At 44.1% G+C, this 16,737-nt stretch overlaps 1 protein-coding gene across 1 annotated transcript in view; it reads right to left on the bottom strand.

Annotated features, from left to right (window-relative positions):
• Positions 1-16,737, bottom strand: part of ACAD10 (acyl-CoA dehydrogenase family member 10) — a 105,149-nt gene that overhangs the window by 8,792 nt on the left and 79,620 nt on the right. The window contains exons 15-17 of the mRNA XM_040346455.1: positions 15,990-16,127; positions 13,465-13,555; positions 4,404-4,562 (exon numbers count right to left, since the gene is read on the bottom strand). Coding sequence (XP_040202389.1) covers positions 4,404-4,562; positions 13,465-13,555; positions 15,990-16,127 — 388 coding nt within the window. The remainder of the gene's footprint in view (positions 1-4,403; positions 4,563-13,464; positions 13,556-15,989; positions 16,128-16,737) is intronic.

The following is a 16,737-nucleotide window of genomic DNA, read 5'->3' as shown; positions in this document are numbered from 1 at the left end:
ACACCTCTATCTTACTTACTTAGTTATGGTCAGGAAAAAATACATTTTACCAAATATTCTAGCTCCATGTTTGACTGGCTATGCTCATCTTATCTACTTTTAAAAAAAAAAAAAAAAAAAAAAAAGATAAATTACTGAAACTTCAGGAAGAAATTGACCCACATGATGTAACAACTGATCAAAGTTTGATTAGTTGTAATACAAATGTTGTGACTTGTGTGTTTAATAGGTGGTTATGAGATAGCTTCATAAAAGTTCCTTTTAAATAATTTTCAATAAAATGTATTTGTTTTATCATTGGTGTAATTTGTGGTGCCTTAAAATCTGATTGTGCACTTTTTACTGTTTTGAATTCAATTATTTGGGATGTGGCACGTTGACGTATATTAAGCTTTATTCTGAAAATCCAAGATATACTATATACCTGTGTTACATGCTTATTTGTAAAACAAACCAGTAAAAAAATGATTAAAAAAACTGAATAAATCTTGCAAATGTAGCAATGTCCAGGGTCCCCTTTGGTCTAATGAGAACCTCCAGAGTTAGGGACAGCCGACATAAGAACCTCCAGAGTTAGGGACAGCTGACATCCTTCTGTGTAGAGTGGGTTACAAGGCATCGTGGGTGTAATGCAAGGTAAATTCATGGGCGCCAGACACTTCTTGAATGCAAAAAGATTTATTTTCTCTTGAACAGAACTGTGGGAGAGAGGGTTTAGGGCCAAGACACCCTTTAGTAGTTGTGATGTTAATTGGAAGACTCAGATTTCTATAGGTAGACAACCATGCAGGGAAAAGGCACCCAGCAGGAAACCATGTCTGCATATGTAGGATTGCCGTCTCCTATGGTAACAGTCTTATAACCGTTTCTAACACAAGTAGTAACAAACTTCTATACTTCCTCTAGAAATCAATTCTTGTAGATTTTCACTCCACTGAGCTCCCAGTCTCCCAGTGCTGATCCACTGCCACTGGATCTCCTGAGCTCTTTCAATCTTCTCACTTTGCCACCTCCACTGGCTGGGTCTCTGGCTTGACACCTGCTGAAGTTTCCCAATTCTTCACCGTCTCCGGTTGGTGAGAATACTGCTCCGCTACATGCTTCAGCTACTCACTGTGGTCCCTGGTAGTAAGGTGGTTGGTCCTTTAGTGGCGACAGCTTCCCTTCTACCTCCGACCACATCAGGTTCTCCGGCCGGCAGAACCGCCACTTCTGGTTGGATCGCAAGCCGCAATCCCAACAATACGCTGCTCTCTTGCTTCTGGATAGGCCCTCAGACAGCCTAGCAGCCAGATGTCCCCGGGATAGGCCTCAGACTCTGGCATAGCAGCCCGGGGCAGCACAACACACATCCACCCAGACAGCTGTCCAGATGGCGCAGGTCCCCCGATCACCTAACCTCACCCAAATAAATAGGCTCTCCTAGCAGGCCAAGGGACCCAAGAAAATGCCTGCCCATTGGCTGGGTTCCCCTATCTATTCCTAATCTGTCCTTGAATTGCCATTATCTTATCTAATGCCACCAGATACCCGGCCATCTAGTGACAGAAGAAAGAAGTGCAGCAACTCCAGAATTAAGGTGGAATCAATTGATCGCCTATCAATTGGCCAAGGCAACTATACCTGGCAGGTAAACTTAAGAGCAACCCTGCCTAAACATTAGGGTGCTACACAAACATAAAGTGGTTGTAAAGGTGAAAGGTTTACCTTAATTCATTCTCTGCATTAAGGTAAACAAATCTTTTACATTCAGCCCCCACTGCAGCCCCCCTCTAAATACTCAACAGAGCCTGATCTCAATCTCCTGCTGCTGGCAGTCAAAACCTGTGAGCATAGAGTGGGAGGCGGGGCCAACATTTGTTGGTATTTTGAGACTAGGTCAGTGATGTAGCTGGGGGCAGAGTTGTGGATGGCTTTGTAAGTAGTTGTTGGAATTTAATTTGTTGGGTGAGCAGAAACAAGTGGAGGGCTTGACAGAGAGGAGTGGCAGGCACAGCGAAATTAGTAAGGTGGATGAGTCTGGCAGCAGCATTAATGATGGATTGAAGGGGGGATAGACTATGTAGAGGTAAGCCAATAAGGAGGGAGTTGCAGTCATTGGTTAGAAAGGGGCATATTTTGGAGATGTTGCCGAGGTTGAAGCGTCAGGTTTTGGACCGTGATTGGACGTGGGTCTTACTATAAAAACACATTAAATAGAATCTGAACCATGGAAGTTTTGCCCAATAAAAGCGAGTAAAGACAGACAAAGGACTAGTCACCAGTATTCCCTGTAGGCTACATGCAGCTGTATTTTTTCCCCCATTATTAAATCATCTTGCCTTGTTCTAAGCGGTTTCCTTGTGTGGAAGTGGACTTTTGATAGAGGTAGAACTTTTCATTTTTCTTTTTAGAACTGGCCCCATAATGACTGGTGATCTGATGACTGGTAGGGAAATATTCATGAAGCATCAGGAGAGGTGGATGAAGCACAAATCCACAGAATGAATAAGATCCTTGCACTGCAGGTCCTCAGGTGAAGATTTCTCTCCAGCAAGAACAGGGAGCAGGACATTAGTGACACCAACAAATCTTGTGAGACTAGCAGTCACAGGCAGCAGTGCCTCTCACAATGCAGATGTATAGCTACAACATTATAGGGATAGGAGTGCCTAGACAAAGGAAATGTGCCAATTTCTTTTAGGACGTACACAGGACAAAAGGAAACTCGATTAGGGTAGTACTTAGACATGATAAACATTCTTTATATGTTACCTATAGCATAGAAAATGTTTACTTTTTGAACTCAGGCCCACTTTAACCAATTGCCGACCGCCAACCGCATATTTACTGCGGCAGGTCGGCCCTATTGTGCAAAATGACGTACCTGTACGTCATTTTGTACAATAGCCACTGGGTGACGTGCATGCGCGTAGAGGAGGCGTGATAATGCGCTGATTGGACACAGGGGATGTCAATCAGCGAGTCCGTCAGACCTGATGTCCGCTGCTCATCCGCGATTGTTCCCGGGAGAGGCAGAATGGCGATATGCCTAGGTTCGTCGTTCTGAGGGGAGAAGATGGAGATCGGTGTTCCTGCTAAGCAGGAACAACGATCTCTGTCTTCACCCAGTCAGAGCAAGCCCTACACAGTTAGCAAGCACCCCCTAGGGACACACTTAACCCTTTGATCTCCCCTGAAGTTAACCCCTTCCCTGCCGGTGTCATTAGTACAGTAACAGTGCATTTTTTTTAGCACTGATCACTGTATTAGTATCACTGGTCCCCAGAGAAGTGTCAAAAGTGTCAGATGTCCCATTTGTCCGTTGCAATGACGCTGTCCTGCTAAAAATCGCTGATCACCACCAGTACTGGTAAAAAAAATGAAGAAATAAAAACTTCATAAAAATATCCCATCATTTGTAGACGTTATAACGTTTGCGCAAATCAATCAATATACGCTTATTGGGTTTTTATTTTACCAAAAACATGTAGCTGAATTTTTAGCCATGTATTGGCCTAAATTGATGAATAAATTTCATTTATTTTTTATTTTTATTGGTCTTGTTTTAGAGCAGAAAGTAAAAAAAAATGTTTTCCCAAAATTGACGCCCTTTTTTTGTTTATAGCGCAAAAAATAAAAAAACTGCAGAGGTGATCAAATAAAAAAAAAAAAAGAAAGCTCTATTTGTGGGGGAAAAAAGGACATCAATTTCATTTGGATACACGACTGCGCAATTGTCAATTAAACTAACGCAGTACCTTATAGCAAAAAATGGCCTGGTCATTAAGAGGGTAAAACCTTCCAGGGCTGAAGTGGTTAATGTATATACTGTTCAGCATCTGGTTTATTGTGGTTTTATTTGTGATGTTGACAGATCTACTTAAAGCGGAGTTCGACTCAAAAGTGAAGCTGCCGCTTATCGGTCTCCTCCCCCCTCCAGTACCACATTTGGCACCTGTCAGGGGAGAACGACGAGTACCTGTTTTTTTCAGGTACCGTTCCCCACTTCCGGGAGACGGGGCCGCGGCACGATCTCCCAGGAGCTCGGCCCCCTCCTCAATCCTCTGCCGCATGTGCAGTAGGGAGCGGACTGCTGGGTTCCCTTACCAGAAATGGTGACAGGTGCACCCGACAGCCGAAGATACCACGGTAAACCACATTTGGCACCTGTCAGGGGTAAGGGGGGGGAATGAGTACCTATTTTTGACAGGTACCGTTCCCGACTTTCGAGAAACAGGGCAGCGACCCGATCTTCGGATCGGCTGGAGTGCCAACATCGGGGGTTACCTGGACAGGTAAGTGTCCATATATTAAGTCAGCAGCTGTAGTATTTGTAGCTGCTGACTTTTAATTTTTCATGGGGGGGGGGGGGGGGCTGGACCTCCTCTTTAAGTATATACTTCCTGTCCCTATGTGTTTACCTGGGGCATCATCTAATCCATAGACTGTGAGAGGTCTCAGAATGGTGACTCCAGGAGTGTCCATGGGTACCAGAATCATTGACTGCTGCTTATGACGAGGTGCTGCTGGATCTGTCTTACCCATAAAAACACAGATCTTACAGCGTGAATCCAATGCTCCTTTAAAAAAAAAAAAAAAATCATTATCAGCAACATTAACACAATAGTACAATACTTGCCTTATGGACATAATTATGCCTTCGCTCAGAACAAACCATTTACCAGCACGTTCATGGCTTTTGAGCATTTTTTCCTTACCTATTATTTCCATCACTTCTTAAAGCGGATGTCCGCTGAAAAAAAAATATTAAAAGCCAGCAGCTACAAATACTGCAGCTGCTGACTTTTAATATTAGGACACTTACCTGTCCTGGAGTCCAGCGCCGTCCGCAGCAGATGACGAGTGATCGCCATCCTCGGTGAGGGAACCAGAAAGTGAAGTGCTCCGGCTTCACTGCCCGGTTCACTACGGCTCATGCGCGAGTCGCGCTACGCCTACCGATTGGCTCCCGCTGTGTACTGGGAGCCGAGTGTTCCCAGAACACAACGGGGGAGGGATGGGAGGTGACGTCATGCCCGCAGTCTGCCCGAGACTGTGTGGCCCGGAAGTGGGTGCAAATACCTGTCTTTAGACAGGTATCTGCACCCCCCTCCCCCTGAAAGGTGTCAAATGTGACACCGGAGGGGGGAGGGTTCCGATCAGTGGGAGTTTCACTTTAGGGTGGAGCTCCGCTTTAAAGGAAATATGTTTAGACAGAAAAATGTAAGATGCCACTGCTGACCTTATTCTGAAAATTCTAGTTGCATTGTTATGTATGAAACAAGTATGTAATAATTGCAACAAAGTCTAAACTCAAGATATTCATAACTAATCCGGGTCACTGACCCATTAACATTGAAGTCCAGGCAATCAGTTAAATACACATTTGAAATACTCATATAAAGAATGTTACTTTGTCCAGACACTTTTGTGATCTATACACCTCTGCCAGGCAGCACAGCTAAGACGGAGACACCATTTTTAGTGCTTCTCGGCTCACAACCCACTGAATTGACAATGAAGGAGAAGCAACATACTTCTATAACTTACCAGCTTTGTTCATTCTACTCTATCCTCCTATCAGCATGTTCCCTACCAAGATATGTGAATACAGGAGAATAGTTCCCATTGGTGCCCATCTCTCGCAGTCTGAGCCTGCTGTATGTAGCCTGCTCGACTTGGCAGAGGTTGTTAATCCAATCCGAGCAGGCTCTGTATTCATTTGAATGAATCGCTCACCTGGATTGGCACAGTGGTATATACTGAATGTAGTCTAAGCTAGATACAGTATTACCACACATCCAGCAGGCATGTGTGTACTGTATATGTGTGTGGAATTTAACTCTAAAGCCATTATAGAACAATGACAAGCGGGAAACTAAAATTTACATAAAGAGGTCAGAAAAAGGCAGTCTGGGTACTTTGCATGGCGAGAGTTTAAAAAAAAAAAAGTAATTTAACAGTCTATGAGTCTATAAGTACAGCAAATATTTTTGGCCTTTTCATTTAGATTTAACAAAAATTCATAATTAAAGTAGAACTAAAGGGAAAAACTTTTTTTCCTTTCTGTATAGAGCAAGAGAGGATTATAATCCCTGTCAGTTTTTTTGCCATCTGTGTATGATTGGGGAGATTTCCCTTCACTTCCGGCCCCATAACCAAAACAGGAAGTGAGAGAAATTCCCTCCAAAGTGAGAAAAATAGGATTTTTATAACAGCTTACCTGTAAAATCCTTTTCTTGGAGTACATCACGGGACACAGAGCTGCATAGCCATTACATGTGGGATGTCCCAAAGCAATGCTTACTGAGGGGAGGGAGACACCAACAACGCAGACCGCCATCAGACGTGAGGATCTATAATGCTGCCTGCAGCATACTGCGCCAAAAAGCTGCATCCTCTTGCCGTCTTATGTTTACCTGATAGGAGTTAGTGAACGTAAGCACAGATGACCAAGTTGCGGCCTTGAAAATCTGCGTCATAAAGGCTTGGAAATGCATTGCGCATAAAGCGCTTACCATCCTGGTAGGGAGCACCCCCACAAAAAAACAGGGGGAATCCTACTCTTACCACAAGCCTGAATAATAACCTGATGAATCAACCTTAAAAACAGTTGTTTTTAGACGCTGCCTGCCCTTTCCTGGGGCCTCCTGGTAGCGCAACAACATCAGTTTTCCGTATCCGAGCAGCCGCTTCAGATAGGCCTAGACCCTTCTTACTCCAACGAGAGAGAGAGAGTGTAACCATTTTAATAGCTGACCTGAACACTGCCTGCCCATCTAGGGTCTTCTGGCAGCCCAATAAAAACGTCAGCTTTCTATATCGGACACCTTTAGATAGGTATTTAACTGCTCTCATCTCAATTGAGAGAAAAGCAATAACCTTTCCTTCCGTGAAACAAGGTTTTGAAAAAAGGGAAGGTAAGAATATCTAGATTCAAATGAATACTAGATCCTTCTAGTAAATAAGGTTGGGTGAGGATGAAAATCACTCTACTTGTAAGAATAATTGAGTATGGCTCTATACCAAGAAAGTTGCCAATACTGAAACTCTCTTGGAGGCTACCACAACCAAGAACACCAATTTCTTGTTAAAGGATGAAGAGAAATATGGTGCATCGGCCCAAGGAGCTGACCCTGTAAGCCGACAAAACTAGAGCCAATCCTCCGAGCACAAGGGCGACCCAACTGGTGGACTTATGCACGTCACCCCTTGTATAACAGCCCGGACCAAAGAGTGTGAAGTAAGCAACCTTTGGAAGCAAGGCCGAGATCGGATCCTTGATATAACTTAAGGCTAGCTCCGTCTCCTTTCCAAATGTAGGAAGGCAGGAATTTTACCTTTGACAAACTTCCACGGATGCCACTATCTGGTTTCACACCAGGAACATGGGTCTTCCAGACCGTAGGATATCTGGTCCTGGAGGCCAGCTCTCTTGTATGAATCAAGGGAATTGCCGCTGATTCTGAATGCCCCGATCCTCGAGAATGTGGGCTATAATAGCCAGACCATTAATTCACCTGTTGCAAGGCAGGATGTAATACCCCCTGCAAAGTAGGCCTGGACAAGATGTAAGGGACTGTGGTTCCTGTACTACCACCCTTACTGTTCCTGCACCGAGAGGTCGTCAGGGTTATGCCGGAGTAATCAGGCCAGCTTCCGTTCTCCTCTAATGTTGCATAGAAGCCACAAGTCGCGGCACTGGGGGGAGAGACACAACCAGTGACAACTGGTCCCCCCAGATTACAAACACATCTGCCCCGCATGCGGGTGGATCCTTTATCCTTGACCCCAAGCTGTTCAATCTCTTGTTGAGCCTGGACGCCAATACATCTTATGTACAGGGTACTATTTCTGTGACATTTGGTCAGGAAAACAGTCGGGGTGTAGAGGTCATTCTCCCGGAGACACTTGTTGACGGCTCCAGCGAATCGCCTGCCAATTCTGCATTTCATGAAATGACGAATGTCAATAGGCAAGGCACAAGCTCCTCCTTGGTAAATTAAGTAAATCACTAGTATGGCATAGTCTGATTGTACTCTGACAGAACCAACCTGCCACCTGAACGTTCAGGCCCCTAAGCCAGATGCTCCAACGGTAGCTCTAGCTGACAGATAAGGCTCCCTTGGAGCTTGACTACTTCCCCTGGGCCATGGTCTCTTCCTGACCTGGCAAACCCTTTTAGTTAAGAATCACCAAGAGGAATTCCAGCATATCTCTGGGACCGGGTTCTTTGGATAATGCTAGGTCAAGATCCACTCTTTCTAGGCCGACAAAATACTGTTTATAACAGCCCTGAATAAAAGTTAGTATAGGGAACTGTCTTGAATGAAGCCAGCATCTTCCCTAGTGCCTTAATCAAAAGGCCAAAAGTAAGGAACTGTTCCTTGCCGTGACCACATAGACCAGTTTTCTTATAGCGATGGTCTTGTCTGAGGCCAAAAAACTCTCCTTTTTGGACTGTGCCAAACATACCCAGCTTCTTGTCAAATGAAAGAATGTATCTTTAGAGTTCCAGATACTTGACCATGCTGGACACCCTTAGGTCCAGCCATGCTACTGACTGACCCATCAGCAGGAGTTTGCTTCGGTATGCCATTACTGCTATACCCTGGGCCTACAGACCTGCTAGAGGTGGGCCCTAGCACCCTGACAACCCAGGCACGGAGGCTAACCCAAAAGGGCAAGACCACCAACTGAAGATAGTGCTGTTCCCCTGCGAAACGCAGACAACCTCTGCAGACCCAAGTAAATAAACACATATGCAACTGGCTCCCCATGTGTGCATGTGACAAGTGTTAAAGCCATATGCCTCAATGGAAGTGTGTGTACATGGCAGCGTGTGTTCCTGGAAGCATGAATTCATATAAATATGTTTTAAGCAAAACATGCATATAGCATGTGTGCTCTGGAACAAGCATCTTGCAAGCAAGCATGCGCTATAAACGTGTTATGCAACAATGTGCAACATGAACCCATGCAGACACGTATTTCTATGCAAACACAAGGAATCCTGTATTGCTCAATTAGGCCGCCATGTGCAACTTTAAAGTAATCATGCATCCTTATGCGATTCAGCATCTTCCATGCGATCAACATCTTATGCATTTTAAGCACTACTGTGCGGACAAGAACCCTTGTGTGACCAAGGACTCTTGTGTGACCAAGCACCCCTGTGCGATCCAGCATCCTTATGCACTCAAGCATCTTAATGCGACTTTAGGCATTTCTGTGAAACAAGCCTCTCTATGTGATCAAGTATCCTTGGGTAATCCAGGACGCTGTTGATCCGACAACCATGTGTGATCCAGCTTCTTTTTGCATTCAAGCATCTTTAAGCGATCTTTAGGCATTCTTGTAGAAACAAGCCTCTCTGTGCGACCAAAATATCCTCGAGTAATCAAGGACTTGGGTGATCGGGTAATCATGTGTGATTCAGCATTTTTATGCCTTCAAGCCTCTTTATGCGATTCTAGGCATTTCTGTGGAAACAAGCCTCTTTGTGTGACCAAATATCCTTGGGGAATCAAGGACTTGGGTGATCAAGTAATCATGTGTGATTCCAGCATTTTTATGCATACAAGCATCTTTATGCGAACTTAGGCACTTCTGTGGAAACAAGCCTCTCTGTGTGACCAAATATCCTTGGGTAATCCAGGACGCAGATGATCAGGTAACCATGTGTGATCCAGCATCTTTTTTGCATCCAAGCAACTTTATGCGATTTTAGGCATTTATGTGGAAACAAAGCACTTCTGTGTGACCAAACATCCTTGGGTAATCAAGGATTTGGGTGATCAAGTAACCATGTGTGATCCAGCATTTTTATACATACAAACGTCTTTATGCGATTTTAGGCCTTTCTGTGGAAACAAGTCTCTCTGTGTGACCAAATATCCTTGGGTAATCCAGGTAACTAGCATCTTTATGCACTCAAGCATTTCTATGCAACTCTAACAAACATGCAACACCATACAGACAGAAACATGTATCCTTATGCGATCCACAATAAAACATGCTCTGTTACTTGTTTTTATCCCACATGCATTCCAAACTCATGTATCTTATGCAACATGCGGACTGGTAAAGAGGAAGTTATCCTCTGTAGATGTGCGTTTCCTCAATTAAGAGACGTTAGCAATGTGTACCAGCAACTGTGCATCCCTCAGATGTGCATTTGGTTAGCCTGAAGCCGACACCAGGCTGAGGACCATATGGAGGTCTTACTAGCCACCTATAGGAAAACCTCTCTTTACACTCTAAGGAGAAGATAGAGGCTTTGGCCAAGTAGGCAGAGGGAAGTTATATGCATCATGAATCTCTGAAAAGACTGCAGGTGCAATCAGAACCTGTAGGGCCTTTGATAGCTTCTCCTCGTTAGGCTGCAGCTCCTGTCTCCTGTCCTCTGACAGTGAACCTTCATCCCCAGCTCTTCTAATCCCTTTGTTTAAGGATTAAAGCAGGAAAAGGGACACACCCTGCTTTTTTTTTTTTTTTTGCTTCTTGTGAGGATGCTGCGAACATAGCAGTTAACCTCTTGTAGAACAACAAATGTGATGCAAAAAACAAAACACATGCAGAGTGGCTGCAATGTTGGGGGAGGCTGCATTGATTGCCTGACAGGTCTGATGGCTCAATCTGTGAGCTGTCTCTACAGGGGAGAATAAGGGGCCACCAGGTTCAGGTGGCGATTCCTTTTTATATTCCTACCCCTGACCTTATTCAATGGGGAGACCAAAGTCCTAAGCTAAAAGCAGAGGAGCTTAACCCAGGTGCATCAACAGCTGAACTTAGTCTGGCAGCAACAATGCCTGCTAATCTGCACAGCTAGATGCGGAGTAGGCGTCTTAGATGAATCTGTATCCAACTCACACAAGGTGCTTGCGTTTGGGTCCCCCTAGCTTTACAGAGCTCTGACGTCTGGGCCTTTTTGAAGAGCCCTCTCTGCGACTGCACTGAGCACGTGCGACATGGTAGAGCCTGAAGCTGAGGAAGTGGGACGCACAATAGACCAGCTAACACTTAAGCTTCCATCTTTGGAAAGCATGGTAAGCGAAAACATCAGGCATGTCTTTTACTGCCCATAGTAGTGGAAAAACAGATAAGACTTGCAGCTACTCATGGAAGACAATGCTTTGCATAGGATTAAGGGCATTTTTTTTTTTTATGTACCAGCCCCTTCAAGGGGAGATATATGGGTACTACAGCCATCCTGTCTGAACAGACATAGTGGCCCAGGCTACATGCCGGCTAGGGGAGGTATATGGGTGCCCTGAGCCATCCCGTCTCAGAAGACATCGTGGTTTACATTGCCCATGCATAAAAACATAATATAGGCGAGACCCATAGTCCCCTACAGAAGACCTACTGTCGAACCAAGTCCCGTAGGTCCCTCTCTTACCTTTCCACGCTGCAGGGTATTGCCAAGCAAGAGGCCCAATCTTCCCCCTTCACCGTGGGTATAGTCCTAGACCTTCAGGGACCGGGGTCCATGGCAGGAACACCACACCCCTGGACCTATATAGCACCCTGGCAGCAGAAAAAACATTTGGTCCTTAGAAGGCACAAAGTTCTGGAACCCAGGATCCAGCCCTCCGCAGAGAGGCATTATAGGCTAAACCTCGTTCTTCGTACCGAGGCCCGGGTACCGTCCACTTTGGCTATGAAGCACCTTGGACGGATCCGGATTTATGGAGGCTTTTTACATCCAGCATGGATCCCTCCAGTGGAGCTCCTAAGAGCACATGTTAACTCGTGACCAACACCTTAGACACTGATGAAAAAACTGAGGTACTCCCAGTAGGGGAGGGGTTATATAGGGAGGGAACTTCCTGTTTAATTGATTACACCAGTGTCCATCACCTGAAGGTAGACTCTATAACCCACATGTAATGGCTATGCAGCTCTGTGTCCCGTGATGTACGATAAAGAAATCCTTAATTGCCACCAGAACTTGTTTTCCCATTTGAAGATTCCCCCTTCCTTCCTGTTCTGGTGACAACCTAAACTTTGAGATTGAGAGCCTGGAATCTGACTTCAAGTTGCCCCAAGTCGCACAGTCGAGAAAATGAATGGAAGTGAATGGAGCCATCTTAATACACACTACTGAAGTCGCTCCGACTTCAGAAAAGGTTCCTGTACTACTTCAATCCGACTTTTAGGCAATTTGTACCCATTGATTTCAATGGAAGATGCCTCAGAAGTCTGATCACTGTCTTAACTGAAGCAACAATACAGGAAGATAACATACATTTCTCAGGCAAACCCCTCCCTCCCCCAGAGCTGATTGTTGTTTGATTGGCCACTGGAAAGCCTCCTGTCCTGGAGGCAACTTGAAGTTCCCTTGTACTGTCCTGGAGGCAACTTGAAGTTGCCTTGTACTGTCCTGGAGGCAACTTGAAGTTGCCTTGAAAGTTGCCTGATGATTCATACTCAAGTCGTGTCCAAGTTGCCTCCCAAAGTCGTGCTAGAAGTCGTGTTGCCCCTGTGTGAATGGGCTCTTATTTTATTTTACTCTTGGTATTAACTGTAAACAGGAAAAATATAGAGGGTGAAACTCCCTAAGAGGGGCACAGGCAGCATTAAAAAACTGTGTTCTAATCACTCTCTGCTCTATATAAAACAAATAAAAAAGTTTTTCCTTCAGTGATACTTTAACATTTTCTCAGCTTTTGGAAAGCTTCAATTATTAAATTATCATACACACGTTTGCTGTAGATACCTAGTAAATATTGGGTGGACCATTTACAAAAGTTAAGCATTAAGCGCGGTTAACTTTGTGCATAGGCACCCAATTCTCTGTGCCTGCAAGTATGAAAATGGCAGCATTCTTGGTAATGCAATAGTTTAGGTCCGTCTCCAAACTTTCTTAAGAAAGGGTCAGTTTGCTGTCCTCTAAACTTTAGGGGGCAGGACTGTGGCCATTGGGAGTAGAAATTGTCCTGGCATCAGTAGGAGTAAACAATGCATCTTTAATATTGGGGGGAAGGAATAGTGCCCCATCATTGGTGTCAGTGGGATTAAGAATGCCTCATCATTGGTGTCCGTTGGAGGAATAGTGCACCATTTTTTGCGTCAATGGAAGAAATAGTGTCCCATTGTTATGTCAGCAGGAATATTGCCCCATTGTTGGTGTCAGTGGAAGGAATAATGTCTTGTATCAGAAGGAAAAGTGCTCAAAGGGCCAGATAAAGGCAAGCAAGGGGCTGCATCTGGCCCCTGGGCCACAGTTGGGAGACCACTAGTTCTTTTACCAAGATAAAATTTGATACCATATTCAATGGTTACAGACAGCCACATTTGTTTTTCTGGTAGGAAGAGAACGAACATCGATCCCAAATTATCGTGGGTGTTCAGAAGATATGACAAAAGCATCAGCCCTGAATTATGATAGAACACTCTTGCAAATATTTCACAGCATGAAAAGCAAAACAGGTACATTCACATCACACATAGGCATTTTAATCTTTTTAAAATTTATACCTGATGTCCACCATTTATGGCCTTTAATAATATAGGAGTTCCCATCTTCTGTTATTGAAGCCTCAATGTTAGTGGCATCAGAAGAAGCAACCTAAGGCAGAATATATAAAAAGGTCAGTGACTCTATCCCTGGAACCAGTGTGGACAGTCTTACAAGATAAAGAAAAAACAAAATTATGCACAATGATAAGTACCTGCATGTTTTGATAAATTAGAAATAAATGCCCTACATAAACTGGCCTGCCATGTTCTGAAGAACCCTGCGGATATGGGAGGAGTGTCCCTTCCTGATTTACAGGATTATTACTTGGCAGCTTAACTCTCCCACATATACCAGCATACCCTAGTATGTAATAAACCGGGTCACCCAGCATTTACCCCGCTCCAAGCTATCCTCAGAGGGAAACAGCTAAAAAAAAACACAAGGTATAATATGTGAATGCTATTCCATCATCAAAGAATATGGGAAATCACGTTGGAAAAAAAAAACACTGGGAAAATTCACACCCACACCCCACTATGGTTCAACAAACACCTACCCGAGTTAGAATCTCTCAGATTTGACAGTATGGGCTACACATGGCATAATACACCTCCATCAGGTGTTATCCAACTCCAGAATCAAGCAGTTTCAAGTACTTAAGGAAGAATATAAACTCCATAACCAGATCGCCTTTAAGTATCTACAACTGCGCCATGCATTGAAAACACAATTACCAAACATGGAAGAAGTGTCAGATTCTCCCCCAGTTCTGGATGTAATAATGGAAGAGGAACCCTATAAACGCATATCAACCCTGTATCTAAAGATCAGAAACCGCAGTTCAAATGCTATTGCACAAAAGGCAAAAATGGAATGGGAAAAAAAGACATAGGCCCTATGGAGGAGGAAGACTGGGATGAAATATTGGAAGGGACCAGACTGACATCCCCCAAGTTATCTGACAGACTGATACAGATATACATTGTACACAAAGCCTACCTGACTCCCCTAAAAAAGGCGAAATTCCTCCATACTTATGACCCGACATGCCATTTGTGCCACGCAGCATCTGGAACGTTCTTCCATCTCATATGGAGCTGCTCAAACATTCAGACATACTGGACGCAGATTGTCCAGTTTTTACATGACAATATGGGTTCCCCAGTGGTATTAGACCCCAAACTATGTCTTCTGGGACTTCTGCCAGATGTAGAAATTGACAAATACCAAGCTACATTTCTAAATTAAACTGTTTATGGCCCGTAATGGCATAGCCAAGGTATGGATGCAGGCTCAGCCTCCCTCCATACGCCAATGGAAGAGGGACATTAATGATGCACTACCATTTAAAAAATTAGTCTATGCCCATAGAAAGTGCGCGTATAAGTACTCAAAAGGTGTGGGATAGATGGTTAGAGGATGGAGAAACATGTTCCTAAAATAATCCAAGCCCAGCAGACAGGCCTACTTGGATGAACGTAGAAAGTGACTGTCATATGAAGGTGTTAACCATGAAAATCTTAATCAGAACTGTATTGGTAGCTGAATGACATGAAGTTTCTTATATACTGGATGTCTATACCCTCATAAACCTGTGCCTTAACATGTATGTACAAAGAATCTCACACAAAATGACTATTATAATGTACTGTTTTATTATTCTACATAAGCAACTACTTTGTAAAATTACTTTTATCCAAATAAAGTTGGCTTTTTCCAATAAAAAATAAATAAATGCCCTATTATTTTTCCAGTAAAGGCATGAAAGAGTTAACAAGCACCTAGCCAGAAGTGTAGCAATTGTTAAAAGTGGAAGACACCTTTAAAATACTAAGGGTCCTTTCACACGAGCGGACCGTTCGTCCGTTCATTACAAGTCCATTAAACAGACTTGTAATGAATCCCTATGGGATTGCGTCCGTTAGCGGAGGGAGCATCCGCTAGCGTCCGTGTCGGACGGGATCCGCTTTTGCGAACGGAAGAAACCCTATTTTTCTTCCGTTCGGCGGAACGGATCGGATGCATAGGGGAGAGCGGAGCAGAGACAGATCCCCGCTGAGCTTTGGCGGACACACGGAGCGGACACAGAAACGGTCCGCTCCGTGTGAAAGGACCCTTAATCGGAGTATAAAAAACTAGAAACTACACGTAAAGCATTCAGATTCATATAAAAAAACAAACTGCCCCAGGTGGGTATCAGTTGGGTGATGGTCTGGTTTGTCTCACTCGCAGCCAGGTACTAAGAATGTGAACAAATTACTGCACAACCAAAAGGTGGAAAACGTTCTTAGTTTATTAAATAGCACAGAATACAGCTCCTTTATATTTTATAATTAGGAGTGCTTTTTCAAAGACTTCTCACTGAACTGTGCTCTTAAAAAAAGCATGCGTGACCACAAATGAATATGAGCTGTATCATGTGGCTGTTAAACTAAGAAAAAAAGTCTTCTACAGTCCAGTTGTGCGCAGAATCCTTCATTTTCTCAGTACACGTAATGCATGTCTTTAGAAGCAAATATTTTAGAGTAAAACATTGTTTTACCTTTGGTTCAGTCATTGCAAAACAGGACCTGATCTCTCCTTCCAATAGTGGCTTCAACCATGTTTCCTTCTGTTCCTCTGTCCCATAGCGAACCAGCACTTCCATATTTCCTGTGTCTGGGGCTGAACAATTGAAGATCTAAAAATAAGAGTATAAAATGAAGACTGAAAACCCAATAAAACACCATTTTATTGTTTCAATATGTATTCAAAATACATAAAAAAAAAAAAAAGATGCAATTTGGGACTCTTTTTTTATTTTATATGTTTTTTATTTTTGAAAATATGTTCACATATGCACTTTTTGTCAGCACTGATTAGCAGTTAGTTGCAGTTTTAGATTTATGTTTATATAGACCCATATACAGTGTGCTAGCACTTGCATTTCACCATATGCATTAAAAATATTTAACATGGGGGCGTGGCCGGGATGTAGAGCGAGACGGACGTGCTTTGCCTGTGCTCCTGCCATCCGTGCTCTGAATCCGTCTCCATCCTTACCTTAGGGTGCCATCCTGCTCAGCAAGCTTCTTCCTCCTGTCCGGGGGACAGCCCCGGTCCTCCCGATGACTGGAAAGCGCGGCTCGGCCAAGAAGGCGGTGAGTTCTTCTTCTGCCCGGCGCCCACCGCCAAACACGCGCGCGGCGGCCATCTTGCCGCCTTCACCATCCTGCCCGGCCTCGGTGGCAGCGCAAACGGACTCCTGGATGGCGGACCTCGAGTCGCTGGACCTGGAGGGACCGCAGATG

Source organism: Rana temporaria, chromosome 1 (assembly GCF_905171775.1).
Source record: "Rana temporaria chromosome 1, aRanTem1.1, whole genome shotgun sequence".
NCBI lineage: Eukaryota > Metazoa > Chordata > Amphibia > Anura > Ranidae > Rana > Rana temporaria.
Note: the sequence above shows the minus strand (reverse complement) of the source record. Positions and strands in the feature narration are given on the sequence as shown.